The sequence below is a fragment of the Phoenix dactylifera genome, chromosome 11 (genome assembly GCF_051530095.1).
Source record: "Phoenix dactylifera cultivar Ajwa chromosome 11, Ajwa_hap1_PhDact_Kaust_v1.1, whole genome shotgun sequence".
Classification (NCBI taxonomy): Eukaryota; Viridiplantae; Streptophyta; class Magnoliopsida; order Arecales; family Arecaceae; genus Phoenix; species Phoenix dactylifera.
Genome location: NC_143200.1, coordinates 26758086 through 26778424, shown reverse-complemented (window position 1 = coordinate 26778424; position 20339 = coordinate 26758086). Strand labels below are relative to the sequence as shown.

At 40.5% G+C, this 20339-nt stretch overlaps 1 protein-coding gene and 2 long non-coding RNA genes across 19 annotated transcripts; all 3 read left to right on the top strand.

The window, feature by feature from the left end:
- The first annotated feature begins 691 nt into the window (after nt 1-691).
- Nucleotides 692-2908, top strand: LOC148700744 (uncharacterized). The gene is made up of 2 exons (XR_015971486.2): nt 692-1849; nt 1938-2908. It is a non-coding gene; the product is annotated as an uncharacterized LOC148700744 (long non-coding RNA).
- A 3549-nt stretch (nt 2909-6457) lies between these two features.
- LOC148700743 (uncharacterized) lies at nt 6458-7440 on the top strand. Its single transcript, XR_015971484.2, has 2 exons — nt 6458-7086; nt 7236-7440. It is a non-coding gene; the product is annotated as an uncharacterized LOC148700743 (long non-coding RNA).
- A 659-nt stretch (nt 7441-8099) lies between these two features.
- On the top strand, nt 8100-20330 carry LOC103702352 (uncharacterized). Of its 17 annotated transcripts, none has more exons than XM_088707568.2 (15): nt 8102-8931; nt 9026-9206; nt 10463-10544; nt 10661-10764; nt 11399-11445; nt 11530-11624; nt 12192-12315; nt 16694-16774; nt 17252-17350; nt 17500-17685; nt 17982-18069; nt 18166-18236; nt 18309-18380; nt 19460-19603; nt 19908-20330. In XM_088707568.2, the coding sequence occupies exons 4-15, from the start codon at nt 10668-10670 to the stop codon at nt 20103-20105; spliced, it is 1302 nt and encodes a 433-aa protein (XP_088563694.1). In that variant the 5' UTR covers nt 8102-8931; nt 9026-9206; nt 10463-10544; nt 10661-10667; the 3' UTR covers nt 20106-20330. The 17 variants fall into 17 exon arrangements, with proteins under 17 accessions (XP_088563692.1, XP_088563688.1, XP_088563694.1 ...); XM_088707557.2 differs by having other exon boundaries at nt 11319-11445; XM_088707565.1 differs by having other exon boundaries at nt 8143-8444; nt 10463-10569.
- The last annotated feature ends 9 nt before the right edge of the window (nt 20331-20339 follow it).

The window sequence follows — 20339 nt, the reverse complement described above, 5'->3', positions numbered from 1 at the left end:
CCACTAATATCTATTTAAGACTAATTTACCAAAATACTCTTCAAGTCCTTTGAAACCCTTCGAGGGAAGGATCACTGTTATACCATTTATAATAATTTAAAAATTTATCTAAAATAACTAGCCAGAAAGTATTATTTGGATTTCTTCATTTTATATAAGTATTCAAGATCTATTCAGCAAATAATCAATATAGGACTAAATACACATCCACATGGATTCTCAGATGCTCTTCTCGTTTAAGTCCTAATATACTCGTTAGATTAAGAGTTCAAATCTAATCATAATATTATGATTGGCTCGTGGTCAGCTTTAAGAGATTTGTGCTGCAGTGTCTTCTAGTCTATATAAATTATGGACAAGATTTGTTCTAACTATTTGTAACAATGTAGGGCCTATCCGAAAGATAAGATGGTAGCTTTGCTTATACGAATTCCGAGGCCATGGGCATTTTTATGGTGACGTCGTAGAGTAGAGGGCATAATTGGCCAAAAAGTACGGAGAGAATTGGTTGTTTTCGGGCATTTTGCGGTTCCATGCATTGCTTGAGGCCAAAAAGAAGCACAGCTTGGTGGGTAGCCGGGGGAAAGTAACGGTGAAGCTTGACGACACCCGCTTCTTAACGGTTGACACCCGGAAAAGGCATCATCTCTTACCAATTATGCGGGAGACGCGGTGTTGTGCGGATTGGGTGTTTTAAGTTGGCGAGTTAACTAATTTCCCGAAATAAAAATAAAGCCGGCGCTCTTCTCCACCGTAAGAAAAAAAAAAAAATATCTATTTTAAAAAAGCTAAGTTCTACCCCTCTTTCCTTTTCCCGTGCAACGTCCTTCTTGCCGGGCCACGGCCTTTCGCCCCAACGGAGAAGTGGTGTCCTCCGCCCCGATTTCGCCCACAGGTTTCCTCCCGCCCACCTGCTCCTCGGATGCGTCGGAGCCCGCGAATTGCTGCCCCCCGTGGAGTTTTGTAGGGTTTCTCCTCCGATTCGATCGATTCCGTAGGTCTTGGGGAGTGCCACGAGCCTCGGATCTGCGGAAACGGCGAAGGATTGAGCTGGCGCGGGCTGGGTGGGCGGAATTCGGTCCTCGCTTCGAGATTTTAGGTAATGGCTGGGGTTTTTAGGGGTTTCTTGGTTTGGGTGCAGATCTCTAGGAAGTTTGAGGTGGTTGGACCTCGGAGGCGTGTTCACGATGATTTGATCTGTGAATCCTGAGCCGATAGATATTGAAGAGTGGGGGGGATCAAGGTGGAGTTTCAAGAATATCTTTGTGATGATTTGGGAGGTTTTAGCATAACAAAGCAGAATCTCTGGATCTTTGAGCCCTTACGTCTCAAACTTGAATGAGTTTTGTTGCTATCTGTATCATCACATCGGCAATAAGTTTGAGTTCTGATCCTATCTTCCTGTCGATCTTTCTTTCAAACGGTATGGGTTCTTGATTATTTTGGACACGGAGCGCGTGAAGTTTGGGGAGAGTCTCTCTGTTCCCCTGGAGTTCCAAGATTTCAAGGTCTGGTGTTGATGTTGAGCTTGAAAGTTGGGAGATCAGACGAATCTTTTCCATTTGTCTTAATAGGTGGTCGGTTCTTTCTTTGATGGAATATTTGGAAAAATTTCAGACCTTCTGGTTTAATACGTTTTTATGGCTTTAATTTTGTTGGGTCCTGCAGTCGTGTAGTCTTGGAATTATCGGCAGAGCCAGTGGATTTTGGAAACGGTGACGGTTGATATCTTGATGTTATCAGAGTCCACTTTTTTCAATACCTCAAGGTGAAAGATGGAGTAGCTCTGAGGAGTACAAGGAAGGGAAATGATCGATCAATTTGTCAATTTTGTGATTCGACCTCCTCGGTATATTTCTAGAACTTTCTCTTGATTAATCTGTAGTACCTTTTATTTCTTGCCATAATTTGATCTTTTAACTTCCTGACTCTTTCAGCTTACTGGACTTTTCTACTTACATGCCAATGTCTATATCTATTTGTGTATGTCCGTGCACACACACACACACACACACACGTGCGTGTGTTAGTTGAGCTTGTTAAGTAATTTTATTAGCTAATTGTACGAATGCTACATTTGGATGCATTGTAAGAGCTTATTTTATCCTCTCTCTCTCTCTCTCTCTCTCTCTTAAAGAGACTGATTTCTATACTAGAGTCTTGCTTGCGCCATGCTTGTGAGAAGTATTATGAATAGCTATAATTCTCCAATTTTGGGAGGTACACTTTCATTATTTCTTCACCTGGGAGCCCCCCACCTTCGAGCTTCCTTAAGGTCAACTTTGATGGGTCTGTCTCGGACGGAGGTACGAGAGGAGGTGCGGGGTTTGTTATCAGAGATGCCAGGGTGGTGGCAGCAGGTGACTGTCAGCTATTCAACGTCTCGATTCCCGATGCAAAGTTGAGGGCTGCTTGGGCAGGCCTTCGACATGCCTGACTAGGGTTGCGAGCCCGCTCAGTCATCCTGGAGGGTGACTCGGCCACAGTTATCAGCTGGATCCGGGGTGGTTCGAGGGGTACCGACGGCGACTACCCTCTGCTTTGAGACATCTGGGCCATGACGAGGGATAGGGGGGCCTTTCAGGCCAAGCATGTATTCCGTGAAGCTAATGGAGCTGCGGATTGGGTGGCCGCCTATGTGGCCAGCCATACTGGTAGTACCTTGTGGGCTGGGGATGGAGAGTTCCCCTGTGCGCTCCGAGATTTTCTATTTTCTGATTTTATTGGGTGCATTTGTACTCGTCAGGTATGAATCACCCGTTCTAGCAAAAAATAGAGGTTATAACTATCGAAACTAACATGCGTTACCGGTGAAATTAAAATGTCATATGTCACCTTTCATAGAAATATAAGTTCTTTAAATCTACATTTCCATACATTAATAGAAATGTCAACTCCATTAATTTTTTATCTTTTTTTTTCTCTTAAAAATTGTCGAACAAAATTTGTCATCATCTAGGACTTTTGAGTTAAAGATGGGGTCAAATACAAAACATAGCTCAAAGCTGAGAATGCTTGATAAAAGGATTGATTAAACGTTGTAATGAGTTATCACCTTTTTTGCCAAGTATCATCTTAAGAAAGATGTGGACAACAAATAGGCTTGACATGAACCTACTAAAGGTAATAAACATGTAAAAGATTCTTCAAACATCTTCCAGGACTCGAGGAAGAGTTTAGACACGCTGATTCTGGCCATGAGATCACACGGCGTCCCACTTTATTGCAGCAATTCAGGCTAGATTACTTGGTGTGATCTTATAGTGACTCAAGTTGAATTGTTCTATCAAGTCTCTTGCAATTCAAATGTCATAGGATTGTTTGTACACAAAGAGCGTATCAAGTTTTCATACGACGACCACCACATTCATCAAGCGTCTTTGTGGTTGCCTGGTCTCTTGACACGATGGTTTAATTGACAAAACCCACCATCCTTTCCGAGTTTCGTGTACATGCATCTCAATAATGAAGCGATCCCTATTTCATAAAAAAAATATTTAAAGCACAAAAATATATTTTATTATATTCTCAAAAAAATTGTTTCGTTACACGCGCACACACATATATGATAAGTCAGGGGCGCCAAAAGAGACCTCATAGCTTGCAAAATAAAGTCGGTCGGACATTTCCATGGTTGATAAGCTCCAACTCCTTTCTCCACATCTTCTTCAAAAAGTTTAGGATAAACAGATGCTATAGCCCTGGTTCGTTAGCATTCCGCCCTTCAAACTTGGCAACACTAGAAGTCATCATTTCAATGGTGTATGTGTGTATATATATATCCTACACTATGTGCACCATGCCAATTACAGCCATCCATTTCTATAGCGATGCATCAAAATGAGCGTTTCATGAATAGAATCATCGGTGTGGTGCACTGCTATGTGGTATTCGAGAATCCCTCAAAAGCATCATTTGAACAGAAAGCTAACGATGCGGCCATTAGTTCAAAGATGAAAGGGCCCAACCCCTTAATTTCTCTTGAGTGAGACCCCAAGCCACCCTGCCTCTTATCCTCGCCATACTCCATGCTCTCGATGGCAATGGCGAACCTCTTCCAAAGGGAATATCCTAATGATCACCATCATGGTCAATGCCCCGTCGCAATCAAGACCGTTCAATCACATGCCAACATGCCCTGACGTACGCGGCATGCCATGTGGAGAACCTTCGTCACCATTCGCAGCCCAGTTGGAGTGGTTATTGGTTAGACCAGGTTCATGGCTCAGCTGATAGACCAGTCCAATCACGGGGCAACACACATAAAACAGACAAAAAAAAAAAAATTTTGCAGCCTTAAATACACATGCATATGTACGCGTTATTTTGCGGTTGGATGGGTCCACCAGGATCTGGACCAGCTAAAAAGTATACCTACCTCCAATCAATCATTGACGTTGACGGGGGAGACCCGTCCGGCTTTGGACCGAAGTCCACCTACGCGACTGGCGATGGACCAATCTGGGGTAGTTCTAAATACACCCCCCCGATTGCTCAGGACACCCCCCAAAAACAAAAAAAAAAATACCCAAACTAACCTTTAGTGTAATTACCATTTTACCCTTAAAATTTTCTCAGTACACCCCCCTTCCTCCTCCTCCGTCTCCTCCTCCGTTTCGTTTTCAAAAGAAAAAAAAAAAACACCCTCAAATCCCCCTTAAACCCCTCGATCCATTTACATCGTTTAGGCGATCTTTGAAGGAGATTTAAGCCCCATTCGAAGCATGGACAAGCAACTAGTGATTTGGGACGAAGAATCGGCCGCAAAGGTACGTGTTCCACCTTGTTTCGAAAGTTTTTTTTTTTCACGGTTCGTGCTCCGTTCGGCACTGGATCGCCGAACAGAAGGCTTCTGTTCGGCTGCATAGTGCCGAACAGAAGCCTTCTGTTCGGCAACCCTCAGCCGAACAGAAGCCTTCTGTTCGGCTGCACAGTGCCGAACAGAAGCCTTGGCGAGGTGCACTGCACCGACCGGCGACGAGAGGAAGAAGGGGGAGACGGAGGGGGTTTGGAGGGGCTTGAGGTGCTTGAGGCGAAGTTTTTTGGGCGGAAGGGAGAAGCCGGCTGGAGTGGTGTTTTGGAGGGGAAGAGCGGGGTGGGGGGGGGGTTTGGGGGGTGTAGAGAGCAATTTAGGTGAGGGGGTGGGGAGGGTGAAGGGTAATTTAGGATTTTTCAATTTTTTAGGGGTGTCCTTAGCAAATGGGGGGGGTGTAGAGAGTATTTAATTTTTTTTTAATTTTTGGGGGGTGTCCTGAGCAATCGGGGGGGTGTATTTAGAACTACCCACCAATCTGCCTCTCCTCGTCTACCGAATGACTGAATGAGCCATCTTTTGCTCTTAATTACAAAACTAGCCCTCTGCTTTGATAACCCAAAGATCCATGGTGGCATCTCTCGTAAATAACGAAAATACTTGGTAAATAATTAGATCTAACCACCGAGGTGGCAACATGGGTAGGAACGGAGCTTTGATTCCATTGGAGTGGCATAGATTCGAAATACACGGACATCGATTAAATGTGGAGACCGGATGCCCTCTGCCTGGTTTATCCGGTAGAATTGCCATTTGATCCACTGGTACTGAAGATAGTGCTGGGGTGACGTACTCACACGTGGGGTAACCCGCAAATTGAAAAGAGTATAAGTAAGGATGGTCATTCCATCTACCCGCATCGAATATTCTCCAGCTGGGAAGGGGGCTTAGTGGGGGTTGTTACGCTGGTGAAGTTCTTCTCACCCCCTCTTCCCTTTTGTTTTATCAGAAAAAAATAATAATTAGATCTATTGATACAAGTGGCTGCTTCAATTAATAATTAAAGGTGGTCATCACACAACCTACCTCGTTATGAATTCTGAAGCCTTTAATAAATGCCCTGGTAACCACTAATATCTCTTTAAGACCAATTTACCAAAATACTCTTCAAGTCCTTTGAAACCCTTCGAGGGAAGGATCACTATTATACGATTTGTAATAATTCAGGAGTTCATCCAAAATAACTAGTCCGAAAGTATTATTTGAATTCTTAATTTTAAATAAATATTCAAGATCTATTCAACAAATAATCAATATAGGACTAAATATACATCTGCATGGATTCTCACATACTCTTTTCATTTAAGTCCTAATATGCTTGTTAGATTAAGAGTTTAAATCTAATTATAATATCATGATTGGCTCGTGGTCAGCTTTAAGAGATCTGTGCTGTAGTGTCTTGTAGTCTATATAAATTATGAATAAGATTCGCTCTAATTATTTGTAACAATGTAGGGCCTATCCAAAAGATAAGATGGTAGCTTCGCTTATACGAATTCCGAGGCCATGGGCATTTTTATGGTGACGTCGTAAAATAGAGGGCATAATTGGCCAAAAAGTACGGAGAGAATGGGTTGTTTTCGGGCATTTTGCGGTTCCATGTAGGGGTGGCAAAATATGATCCGACCCGCCAACCCGACCCGTGTTCGACCCGCCATAAACAGGTTTGGGTTTGGCCTAAACAGGTTCGGGTTGTAAACAGGTTGACCCGTTTAACCTGTTTATTAATTGGGTCGGATACAGGTTTTAGATGTCTGACCCGTTTAACCCGTATAACCTGTTTAATTGTTGGGCTGATAGATAAAGGCCACAACCCACAAAATAAGGCTTAGGGCTGGCCCAATTCCCCGCCTCGGCCCAACTCCCCGCGGCCCGCCTCGGCCTAATTTTAATTTCAGCGCGAGCTGAAATCCACCGTCCGTTCTCCAATCTCCATTCTTATTTCTTGATTCTCCTTAGGGTTAGCCAGTTAGGGACCTTAGGCTTAGGGTTAGCTTTGTGCCGCCCGAGTTCTTTGCCTGTCCCTCTTCCCCTCTCCTCCGGACCTCCGCGGCTCCGCCTCCGCCCTCTCCTCTCTCGTGCCGACTACTTCCGCCTCCCTCGTTCCCGTTTCAATCACTGCGGAGGTTGAGGGCAACGCAGCGCAGGCCTCCTCGGCTCCTCCTCCTCGCAGAAGCATCTCCGCAGGGTAATCGGAAGAGAGGGGCGACGAGGGCACCGCCACTTCCGCCCCGCACAAGTACTCCGTCAAGATTCTCTTCGGCAACCGCCATGTGAGCGCTCCGTTACCTCCTTCTCGTCTCGCTCTTCCTTTCCTCTTTCCGTTTGTACGTTTCTTGTCTTCCTTAGGGCCTTTTTTCCACCTTGGGGAAGGAGATGGATCATCTAGGGCAAAAATCTTCCTTATCGTTTATTTTCTTAGGGTTTTATCTTTTGCATTCCAAAGGACCATATCACCCTCCGCGATTACGAGATCCACGACGGCATGGGCCTCGAGCTCTACTGCAACTAATCTAAGGTCATCTTGCACGATTCCTCATCTCATCTCTCATCTCCGTGGTTATCTATTTTTTCTCTGAATTTCTGATGATCTATTGTGTGTGGATGACTGGATTTTTGAGAACTGGGGCTTGAGTATCGGAAAGCTGGTTTATTGAATTAAATTGGCAATCCTTCTAGATTGCTTTCGGCTTTTTTTTTCCCCTCAAGATTTTGCTCTTATCCCGTGCAATCGCATGCTTGGATGATGGATAGACTGGCTTCGAGTCTTCGACAGGTGACCAGAAAATTGGGTTCGTGAATTATTTAGCACTTGTTTTTGGTTCTTTTTTGTTTTTCATCTAGTTGTTTTGACTGGTCGGGTCGGATTGGAATATATTACCTGTTTATTAAACAGGTTAAACAGGTCGGGTCGGGTTACCTGTTTATTAAACAGGTCAGGTTCAGGTTGTAGTTTCTGACCTGTTTAATAAACAGGTCGGATTCAGGTTTATGATTTTCTGATCCACTTGCATGTGACCCGATCCATTTATGATCCGACCCGACCTGATTGCCACCCCTAGTTCCATGCATTGCTTGAGGCCAAAAAGAAGCACAGCTTGGTGGGTAGCCAGGGGAAAGTAACGGTGAAGCTTGACGACACCCGCTTCTTAACGGTTGACACCCGGAAAAGGCATCATCTCTTACCAATTATGCGGGAGACACGGTGTTGTGCGGATTGGGTGTTTTAAGTCGGCGAGTTAACTAATTTCCCGAAATAAAAATAAAACCGGCGCTCTTCTCCACCGTAAGAAAAAAAATATTTATCTATTTTAAAAAAGCTAAGTTCTACCCCTCTTTCCTTTTCCCGTGCAACGTCCTTCTTGCCGGGCCACGGCCTTTCGCCCTAACGGAGAAGTGGTGTCCTCCGCCCCGATTTCGCCCACAGGTTTCCTCCCGCCCACCTGCTCCTCGGATGCGTCGGAGCCCGCGAATTGCTGCCCCCCGTGGAGTTTTGTAGGGTTCCTCCTCCGATTCGATCGATTCCGTAGGTCTTGGGGAGTGCCACGAGCCTCGGATCTGCGGAAACGGCGAAGGATTGAGCTGGCGCGGGCTGGGTGGGCGGAATTCGGTCCTCGCTTCGAGATTTTAGGTAATGGCTGGGGTTTTTTAGTGGTTTCTTGGTTTGGGTGCAGATCTCTAGGAAGTTTGAGGTGGTTGGACCTCGGAGGCGTGTTCACGGTGATTTGATCTGTGAATCCAGCTCCGTATGAGCCGATAGATATTGAAGAGTGGGGGGGATCAAGGTGGAGTTTCAAGAATATCTTTGTGATGATTTGTGAGGTTTTAGCATAACAAAGCAGAATCTCTGGATCTTTGAGCCCTTACATCTCAAACTTGAATGAGTTTTGTTGCTATCTGTATCATCACATCGGCAATAAGTTTTGAGTTCTGATCCTATCTTCCTGTCGATCTTTCTTTGAAACGGTATGAGTTCTTGATTATTTTGGACACGGAGCGCGTGAAGTTTGGGGAGAGTCTCTCTGTTCCCCTGGAGTTCCAAGATTTCAAGGTCTGGTGTTGATGTTGAGCTTGAAAGTTGGGAGATCAGACGAAGCTTTTCCATTTGTCTTAATTAGGTGGTCGGTTCTTTCTTTGATGGAATATTTGGAAAAAATTCAGACCTTCTGGTTTAATACGTTTTTATGGCTTTAATTTTGTTGGGTCCTGCAGTCGTGTAGTCTTGGAATTATCGGCAGAGCCAGTGGATTTTGGAAACGGAGACAGTTGATATCTTGATGTTATCAGAGTCCACTTTTTTCAATACCTCAAGGTGAAAGATGGAGTAGCTCTGAGGAGTACAAGGAAGGGAAATGATCGATCAATTTGTCAATTTTGTGATTCGACCTCCTAGGTATATTTCTAGAACTTTCTCTTGATTAATCTGTAGTACCTTTTATTTCTTGCCATAATTTGATCTTTTAACTTCCTGACTCTTTCAGCTTACTGGACTTTTCTACTTACATGTCTATGTCTATATCCATTTGTGTATGTCCGTGCACACACACACGCACACACACACGTGTGTGTGTTAGTTGAGCTTGTTAAGTAATTTTATTAGCTAATTGTACGAATGCTACATTTGGATGCATTGTAAGAGCTTATTTTATCCTCTCTCTCTCTCTCTCTCTCTCTTTCTCTTAAAGAGACTGATTTCTATACTAGAGTCTTGCTTGCGCCATGCTTGTGAGAAGTATTATGAACAGCTATAATTCTCCAATTTTGGGAGGTACACTTTCATTATTTCTTCACCTGGGAGCCCCCACCTTCGAGCTTCCTTAAGGTCAATTTTGATGGGTCTGTCTTGGATGGAGGTACGAGAGGAGGTGCGGGGTTTGTTATCAGAGATGCCAGGGTGGTGGCAGCAGGTGACTGTCAGCTATTCAACGTCTCGATTCCCGATGCAAAGTGGAGGGCTGCTTGGGCAGGCCTTCGACATGCCTGATTAGGGTTGCGAGCCCGCTTAGTCATCCTGGAGGGTGACTCGGCCACGGTTATTAGCTGGATCCGGGGTGGTTCGAGGGGTACCGACGGCGACTACCCTCTGCTTTGAGACATCTGGGCCATGACGAGGGATAGGGGGGCCTTTCAGGCCAAGCATGTATTCCGTGAAGCTAATGGAGCTGCGGATTGGGTGGCCGTCTATGTGGCCAACCATGCTGGTAGTACCTTGTGGGCTGGAGATGGAGAGCTGCCCTGTGCGCTCCGAGATTTTCTATTTTCTGATTTTATTGGGTGCATTTGTACTCGTCAGGTATGAATCACCCGTTCTAGCAAAAAAAAAAAAACAAACAATCTGTAACCATTTCTTGTCCAAAGATTTTCATTATTTTCTTCGTCTCCTTCGTTGTCACTACTGCATAGATAGCATATTCTGTATTAAGAAGCAAGTACTAAATAGTAACAGTGGTGTTTATCAATAATATTTCTGCTTCCATGATACTATAAATATTTTTTCAATGCAAATCAGCAAATGCAGTCAAACCGTATTGACGTATTCTCACATTTACCATACTTTGAATGTTGCATGTTTATTTGGAATGTGACTATTGTTGGACAATGCTTTGGCCTTTCAACTACTTATATCCTTCTTGATATGGTGATATACAGGGCAGAATATGACCCAGACCAGTATTTATGGGAATCAGAATTCACTCTTGCAAGCAGAAAATTCAAACGTCTAGACTTGGAGGCAAGTACGGACATCAGTTATCGAGGTTTCTTCCGTCTTTCTGCAGTTCATGATGAGATGCTTATGGAAACTATGTCTAATACTTGCTGATTTTGACTTCTATTGAAATTTGACAGCTTACAAATGCAAGAGGTCACACCTTGCAGTGCAGTCACTATGTTCCATCTGATATCCCAGAAAACACTGCTCTTCCCTGTGTCGTTTACTGCCATGGAAACAGGTCAGAGATTGTTCTTGCCATTGTTTGCCCCCATATGCTTTTACCTTGCATGTATTGTTGCTCTAATGTGCTCCTGCTTGGTGCTGCATTTACGTTTTCTTTTAATAGGAAAAAGCATTCTATTCTTTGCTAAGATCTCTGGCACCAAATTTGGTGAAAAAATTGTCAAAATTGTGAGTTTTAAAAGCACAAGAAAAGGGAAAATGCTGAATTGTTATTTGAGTGCTTATTCCCTGATGTTATATCGTAATTATTTGGTTTTTGAATTTTTAAATATGTATTGTTGCTTCATGTAAGTGTTAGAGGAATGTTTAAGTGATCTGCATCTGACAAAATCCATGCCTGCCACCTCTTTTTGGCTCACTGACAATGCCATCTCTTGCAACATCATCTGTTGCAGTGGGGTCTGTACCAATGAGGGGTACAAATTTTGGTATGGTCAAAGGTGGTTGTGTGTATTTGACGTTGCTGTTACTAGTCCATTGCTTTCGTGATGAAATTTTATCCTTTGAGATGCTGAAGTGTGCTTGTTTCTTTGGTATTAACAAATGCAGTGGATGTAGAGCAGATGCAAATGAAGCCGCCGTAATCCTTCTTCCTTCAAATATTACAGTCTTCACTCTTGACTTTTCAGGCTCGGGACTATCTGGTGGTGACTATGTCAGCCTTGGTTGGCATGAGGTATCTTAATGTCTTTCAATCCCTACTAGCTTGTGCTTACCAAGTGTTCTAACAATTCATTGCCATCAATGACTTAACCATCAGAAAGATGATCTCAGAATTGTCGTCTCGTTCCTGCGGAGCAATAAGCAAGTTTCTTGTATAGGCCTTTGGGGACGATCTATGGGTGCTGTCACAAGGTATATTCTTAATATGGTGGCCTTTAATTTTATCAGTGCTAAAATTATTTATTATGTATCTTTCTGCTTTTGTGAATCTTTCTCTGCCAATCTTCTGGATTATCTCATCCAGAGCTACGGATATTGTAATTGCTTTGTTTGGTGAGTAGTTTGTAGTTTGTAAATTATGTTCATTTAAGATAGAGATATCTGGCTTTTGAAATTAATTGTACTTAATATTGTTCCCTTCGGGTAATAAAGATTGTAATTCAAAATACTTATCTTTTACTTGCTCAACCTTTTACTCTTTTTGTTCCTTTTCTGTGTTAGTTATAGGAAACCTTGTGGGATTATGATTTGCATACACTCTTGTTTTGGTGTGAATCTACGTAGGAGTCCACTTATTTTTGCCATCAATTCAAGTTATTAGGCCATCAATGATACCCATCCTATATCTCTGAACAGATCCAATTTCTTACATAGAAGACATTCAAATTATCATATCTGACTGCAAACTGCTGGCTGATAATTTGATTTCAGAAGATCCTTGCTTACTATTGAAGCCTTACTCTTGTGAATGCAATGCAGCCTTCTTTATGGTGCAGAAGACCCCTCTATTGCTGGCATGGTGCTGGATAGTGCATTCTCTAATTTATTTGATCTAATGATGGAGCTTGGGGATGTTTACAAGATTCGGCTTCCCAAATTTACGGTATGCTGCAGCCCCTGTCCCCACCCTTTCTTTTCCTGCCACCCAGAAAGAAAGATTTCTTGTAAGCTGCTGTATGGATTGACAAAGTAAATTTGTGGCCATCATTTTTGTTCTGACGTGACAAATAATATTAATGTAGACACCCCTAGTTCTATATGTGGTTCTAAATGAATTAGTGCTTCATTGTGTGCTGGGTCCTTGTAAGACTAATAGCTGAAGCTCCTGGCTTTTGCAAAATCTATGGTGGCTGCAGATCAAATAAGGGACTGTAATATTAAAACTCGTTTCATATTCTTTATGGTCATACCTCAAAATCACTTTAAAGAATATATCTATAATCATTATCAACAAGTTTTCTGCCATCTTTTGATTGTTGTTGCCTCTACTTCCCGAAGATGGGTAGTATCAGATCGATGTAATTTTAGCATAGTCTTCATTGGCGTTCCTTGTTTTCAGATCATTGGGCACAAAAACAGGACTCTGATGAGCAGTGTCCTAGTTGGCCTTTGCTACTGTGTCCAGGTTATATTAGTTACTTATCCTCCACTTTTTCCTCAACTAGTGGAATTTGTAGACCCTTTTAAACATGCATTTAACTCTGACTCTAATTATCAATGTTCTGAAACCTGGCTGGCATACCATCTTGTTTTGGTGTCTGGGTCACATCTCAATAGTTCAATCGTAGGTCAACCAGAGGTCAACCCATTGGCCTGTAACATCTAAAATAAACAAAATAAGTACATCTTTAAAATAATAAAAGTGTTCTAAAAGCACAAAATTATGAACAGATACGGAAAAAAATACAGTGATTTTAATTTTATTACATACATAACATCTAATACCATAAAAATGGCTGGATCTTACCACTTATTTTTGCCCAAGAAAAAGGAGATATAATATTATCTATTACCAAACATACGGAACAAGTAACTTAAGATGACAATGATGATGAATGGAATTCAGTTTGGACAATTTTTTAAATAGTTGAGATTAGATCCTAATCCTCAAGCGTAAAATAATGATATTTTTATTTCTTTTTTATTCGGCGCCCTTGAAGTGGTTGACCCACGCGGGTTGAAACTGGATCACCCGGGCTGGTCAAGGGTTGAACGACCCATGTCAACAGGTTGAATGGGTTTTCAGATATATGGATTTGGGTTTGACGAGGCCCATGCAGTCTTCCAGGTCCAAAGTGGGCAGGTTGATCCTGTTGACCTGCCCTGGTCTTAAAACATTGCTAATAATGGTCAAAGTTTACCTAATATATGTGGATATCTTCATGTCTCTATGCACAATTATGTGAATGCAACCCTTTCCATGGATCATCAGTTTTAACCATATGATGTTTTCTAATGTTTAACCTAAATGACAAGCCTTTTACAATTTGTAAGTAGGTGACTTTCTCAACCAGAACGATGGTCGATCAAAGTTTGAGAACAGTTGGCCTTTAGCCTATTGTCGACCCATTTGTGGCTGGTGCAGAGATTTTGGCCAAGGCATCTCAACATATTATGTAAGGCTAATTGTGGGGTACGAAGGTCTAGCCTTGACCTTATTGGCCATTTCATTTGAGTGCATGCACCCGGGAGGCCATACTGTATGGTTCCCCCGTAATGGAAGTATTTGAATCAAGGTTTTAAACTTGGTTCCAGTTTTTGGCTTTGGTCCCCTTGCTGCAGTTTCAATATTGGCAGTTTGTTCTGATTTTTGAATTTTTGGTCAAAAATTAGAACAAAATCCAAACAATAGAGAGAGTAACATAAAAGTAAATTCAAAGTAAGTTATTTCACATCATTTTATTATGTTTTGAGTTATCCAGGATTTTAATTTGTGTATTGGATTATTTTAAGCTAGGACCCATCTACACATATTTCAATTTAATAACTCATTTATACAAAAAAGATCCATTTTATGCTTGTTTCATTTTATTTCATTTTATCTTTCATACTATATCCAAAAAAAGAGAAAAAAAATAATCAAAGGAAGATACCAATTTTTATTGCTTTCTTTTGAAAAGAAAAATAGAATTATATCATGCTTATTTATTTAGAAAAATATTTTAAAAACTATAAGATTTCTTTACCTCTTGAATCTCTATCTGTGCTGCTGCTTGATTTGTGTGAATCTGGTGCAATGTCAGCAACAAGGAGAGAATGGACCGAGAAGATTGTTGAGTTGCTATCACTCTTGAGGTGGTAAAAAAAGGGTTGAGTACATTTCAATCCATCTTCCCCCACCCCACTTTCCATGATCAAAAGGAGACAAGTTGGGAACACTGATGTAATGTCACTAATTGTTCATGCTCCCCTCCCCCCAAGATTTTGCAATATAATAACAGGTCTCCCCTCTCCCCAAACAGTCCACTTTCAAATCAGAGATGCACAAATCTCTACATGTTGCAATGCCGTATTAGCTTAAAAAAATGGTGATTTGAAGGTATGTGTGCCTGTGTTGAGGCAGTAATGATCAAACACAATTCACATAATGTGTTCATGTCTTGAATTGTATCAGCCCTACCAGAAATAGCCAGGAAATTAAACATATGTACTTGTTAAACATTAAAAAAACAGCAGTTTTGGTCTGTTTCGGCCGAACTAGCTGATACCAACTGAAATATTTGGTCACTATTGGATCAGTCTTGGTCAAAAAGTTTTGGTTTCAGACGAAACTTAAAATCTTTGTCTGCACAAAGATAAAATTCTAGGTTTAATATGTGAAGTGACCTTCATCAATGTGAAAAATATGAGCAAGTAGCCAAATTGATCATAACATTGATGACCTTGTATTCATCCTATATATAACCTGTTAATGAATCTGGAAAACACGACCTCTTAATTATATTCCATGGGATTAGAGTGGAGCCCTTTAAATTTTACAGTAGTCTCCAGTTGTGGCGTGATACTCTAGGGCTGTGATTCCACAAATAGAGAATTGATAGGCCAACTGTCCTAAAATCTGTAGCAGGTGTATCTGAGATAATATGAATTAAGATCAATAAATGAGATATTTGGACATATAAAGATCTTTGATTAATGGGTATTGATGGCTAGATCTTGGTTTGGAGGCCAAGCTGTGTGGGTCAAGGGCTGTGGTCAGGCTTCCAGAAGGGTGAAGACCGGGGCATGTTAGGAAGTGGGTGCAGGTTTAAGTTTCTATGGAATTTTAGAAGCGGGTATGTTACCGTAAACTGAAGTTTCCTGTTGCTACGTGCTGATTATATGGAAGAACCACCAGGTCCAAAAATAAATTGAAACATTTTTGGAGCTAATTTAACTTAAAGGTTTGGTTAAACCATAACTTAATGTGGGTAACTCTTATTCATGTACTCATTATAGTGTTAATTGGATACATTTGCCACTGGTACATGTCTAACCAAGGTATGCCATCTTGATACCCGGCTCCATATCGGTGCTACCCTGTTACTAATCAGTATGTCCGGTACGGGGGCTGGTTCGGCGTACTAAGTATCGATACACCCTTCATACCATGTACTAGTTCATTATTACTACGGTATGGTATGCTTCATACCGGCTAGTATGGTATGCTCCGTATCGCCCGATATGGTATGATATACCTTGTGTCTGACTAAGTCATCTTTAATATCATCATGTGAACATGTGAAAACCTTCACATGCCATACTTGTTTGCAAATGTTATATGCTGAATAATCATGTGCACTGCATGTGCTACGGTTTAGCTTTGATTATATTCTCTACGTTGTAGCATGAACTTACAGAGTGTCTATAAGTTACATGGTTTTACTGGTTTTCTTTTTAAGAAAATAATACTTATGTTCAATTTGTGATGAATAATACTGCTATGATATAGTAATAGTAAAAAATCCCTGCTTGTGAGTCACGCCGTGGTTTTTTCTTTTAACCACAATATTCCATGTTCTATATGAATGTCATGAATTGGATGGTCTGTATGGAACACTTATTGTGGAAGACATTCTATATATAATCTTTTTGTGCTGTCGGATGTTTGGCTGCTATCTTTGTTTCCAAAAGAGGCTCATTAAGGGTGCATAGAATGGCCGAAATGCTCTGCTCTATATGTGATCATCTGTTATCTCTGTTTAATTCTCTCAGTATAGGTAGTTTCAAGGGTTGTGAAGTTATTAACGCTTATAGAAGCATAGTTTCCATTTTTCAATTCACTAATAATATATTAAAATCAATGAATATGACAGCTATTATCTAAGGAAGTATTCTACTTCTATAGATGTCTTACTTTATGTGTAGGTTATAATACTTAATGCTGAATCTGAGTTTCCATGATTTGATGCTTATTTTCATAGTGTTTGTATTGTTAGCTACGCAATTCTATACATTCTTGCAGCATCTTGATCGTTGATATGAAATGTCTGCCCCATCAGGTCAAAATGGCTGTTCAGTACATGCGGCGTGTTATTCAGAAGAAGGCTAAATTTGACATTATGGATCTGAACACTGTGCAGGTTTGGTTTTATGGAGTTTTTTTGTACTCCCTTCTAAAATCAACTTTTCCTATAATATTCATGTTATGTCACACAACAGTTTAAATTAAAGAAAATAAAGACAAAAACATATTACTTTCTTGCATTGAGATGGTGGTTTCTTTGATAAACTTGAAATCTGGCCTAGTGCAAGTGTTCATTAGGTTTCAGTTCGTCTGAACTGTGTTGTAGCCCATCAGGCTCCATATTATAGGGGGAGTGGAGGAGGAATAAATTGTCTCTTATTGATTATAATTTTTCATTGGCTGGTTGTCTCTTGTTAATTGTAAACCCTTATTGATTGCACAATCTTAAATTGCTTCCTACATCTTTTTTATGGTATTATTCCCGAGTTGTGGGACTCGTGCAATAGGATTATCTTCTGCCTGTACTAGTAAATTTAGATCCATAGTTTGCAAAGTTCAACTAAATACCTACGTTCATTCTGTTTGTCTACAGTTTGCACCAAAGACCTTTATTCCAGCATTATTTGGGCATGCTTCTGAGGACATATTTATTAAGCCACATCATTCTGATCTTATTTACCAGGCATATGCAGTAAGGCATCATTCTCTACTTGAATTAGAATAGTTTGATTTGACAGTTTTATCCCACAGAGCTTGCAGTTATATTCTGAATGTAGGATGTGAATATTGTATAAAAATGTGCATGTTAATCAATTTATCTATTTGCGGATTATTATGCAGGGAGAGAAGAATATTATCAGATTTGAGGGTGATCACAACTCCCCTAGACCAGAATTTTATTATGATTCTGTTTCAATTTTCTTTTACAATGTCCTTCATCCCCCTCAAATCCCTATAACATGCTCAACTAAGCCGGAGAGGTACTATGGTTTAGGAGGTCTGAAGATTGCTGCTGGTACAGATGAGGTGATTTCCAGATTCTTGTATATTAACATGACTCCTTAAAAGGTCGCACAACTGCACGGGATTAAAGCTCTGCGCTAGACTGAATGTTGGAAATCAAATTTGTAGTTATGCATGTATCTGTTGGTTTCTTTCACAAAAAAAAGACATGTATCTGTTAGTTAATTGTGATAAGCTTTGAGATATAAAGTCACCTGCTATGGTCTTTTCCCAATCTCATGTTTTTAATAGTGAATGATGTACAATTGAATTGTATAATTAGGTGTTTGCAAATATATTGACTGTGTTACTGTCTGCAGAATTTATTGTACGAGATCATTACTGGTCTCCGTGCTGCTCGCTCCAATGCAGCAAATTCCTCATCAGCTCCTCCTAGCAATCCAAATGGTGCAGGACCAATCTCCTTGACTTCTATAGCATTGATATGTAACTTTCACTTGGTATTATTATCTGTTCCTCAACAATCATGCGGTTGCATTATAGGTTCAACCACAAAATCAGTAGTTGAATTGCTATCGGAAAGTGTAGCTAATATGTCGTTAAATAATGAGCTGGTAAGCTGAAAGCCCCAGATTTTCTTCATCAAGTCAAAATTGGTATTCTATTCTTATTTGCCATTAATGCAGGATTTTTTCCTTGATCATGAGAATACTGATACTGGAATTGGTGAGACTAGTGCGCAACAATCCCATTCGCAGGTAATTATCTATATCCTTGCTATTCAGAGATAGTTATTGCTAGCAATCATTTTATTATTGAATTATCGACAGTGTACTTTTCACTGGCATCCTCTGCATTCCACTGGTGTGCGATGTTTGTAGTTGATTATTTACTTGTTGGTCTTACATCGTTATTTATATGTTGGAATGCCCAAAACTGTAAGTTTAGTTTTCTGGAAAGAAATGATGGCATATGATCTAGGAGATAGTTGGGGACTCAGATTTCAGTTTGTTTACAAGTAGTCAAGAACAAGAAAGAATGTTTATTAAAAAAAGAACAAGAGGGAATAAATCAGTTGTTGTTTTGGACTTTGGGTGATAAATTGTCACCTTTTTCTTTTTTTTCCCAATTAAAAAATCAATAAATCACTATTTGAGAACAATGAATATGTCTGTATTTATTTCTTTTATTCTTTGACCTGTGTGGTTGCTGATTAGGGAGGATTCAGATGCAGTAATTATCAATTTGTTTTATGGTTTAATGAATTTTGCCTGCTGGAGGAAAGCTACACTCTTATTTTATTTTATTTTATTTATTTTTTTGAGTAGAAGCTTTTGCAGGCGAGCCTAGTCTTTGGTTATCTTTTGTTTATAGCCAAGCAAGTAAGGTGGAGGGTTGACTTCGGGGTGCTTTTGAAGGGAATACATATATTTACTCTTATTTCAATATCTTTGGACATCTGTAACATTACAGGTGCTTTTTTCGATGGTCTATTACATCAAACAGAATTCTTTTTCAGTGCAGTTGCAGAAGTTTCCTAATTATGTTGCTTCTCTTTTACATGGATTGCATCTCTTTTGATCCATTTGTCTTCTATTTCTGCTCCCAATCTTGCTGTTGTTGATAAATAGTACAGATGTTTGGATATAATATCTTGCACTTTCAAACCCTTCTGATAGCCTTCTTCTAACTGTTTGCCAAAACTTATCATGTGCCCAAACACCTAGACAGATGGTCATCCATATGTATGTCTGTATGTATTCCAAGTTCTGTAGAAATTTTCTAATGCCAAATTTGTTACAGTCACCTATTTTTCTAAATATGCTATCATTTCCAGGATAAACTGAACGAGCAGAATGATGAATGCTGCTCGTATACAAGCTCAAACAGAGAGAGCTGGGGGAGGTGTTCATCTTTAGGGGGAGCAAGTGAGGGATCATCCTCAGCAGAGTGCACTGGAAGTTTGAACAGCAAAAACCAGGTCCTTCTTCCTTCCAATATGGCTCTTAAATTAATTTCAACCATTTTGGGCATCTTACATCAAAGGAAATAAAACACAAGCCATTTTCCTCATATTCTGTTCAAAATCCCCTTCTGAATACTTTCTTTTTAAATTTTATTTAATAACACTTTTTTGAAATTCAATGGCAAGTTCAACCTTTTTGATGCTTTAGATATTTTAGATATAATCAACTTTATGGATAAAATTTAATATTATAAAATCAACTGCATCTTAAATTTTTAGATCTGACCCTTAGTACTGAGGATATGGCTTCTTTTGTCAGCATATGACACTGAAGGCACTCGCAACGCCTCTGAGACGGATACAAGGGAAGTCATCTGCTGAGCTAAAAGAGAAGAAGGGCAGCCCAATATCTAAGAAACCAAAACATGAGAAGCTGGAGAAGTGGGAGACACTAAGCCAGCGCCTGCGACTCTGCTTTCTGGGTCGAGCCAACCACAAGCGACACCGATCATCTTAAACTACTTTAAACTTCGTCCCTTTGTATCATAAATGGTAATTCCCTGTGAAGTTTTTGATACGTCTCTTTCTCTCCCCATTGTTTCCCTTTATTTTTTAACCGGTGAATGTAACTTAAAATGTAAGTTGTATCTAGTTAACAAGTCTACTGAATCTGAGAAAAGTGATTTGACCTGAACCTACTGGCTTGAAGGTGGATCAGGCCAGCCGGTTAGGCTGAAACAAATGCCATGTA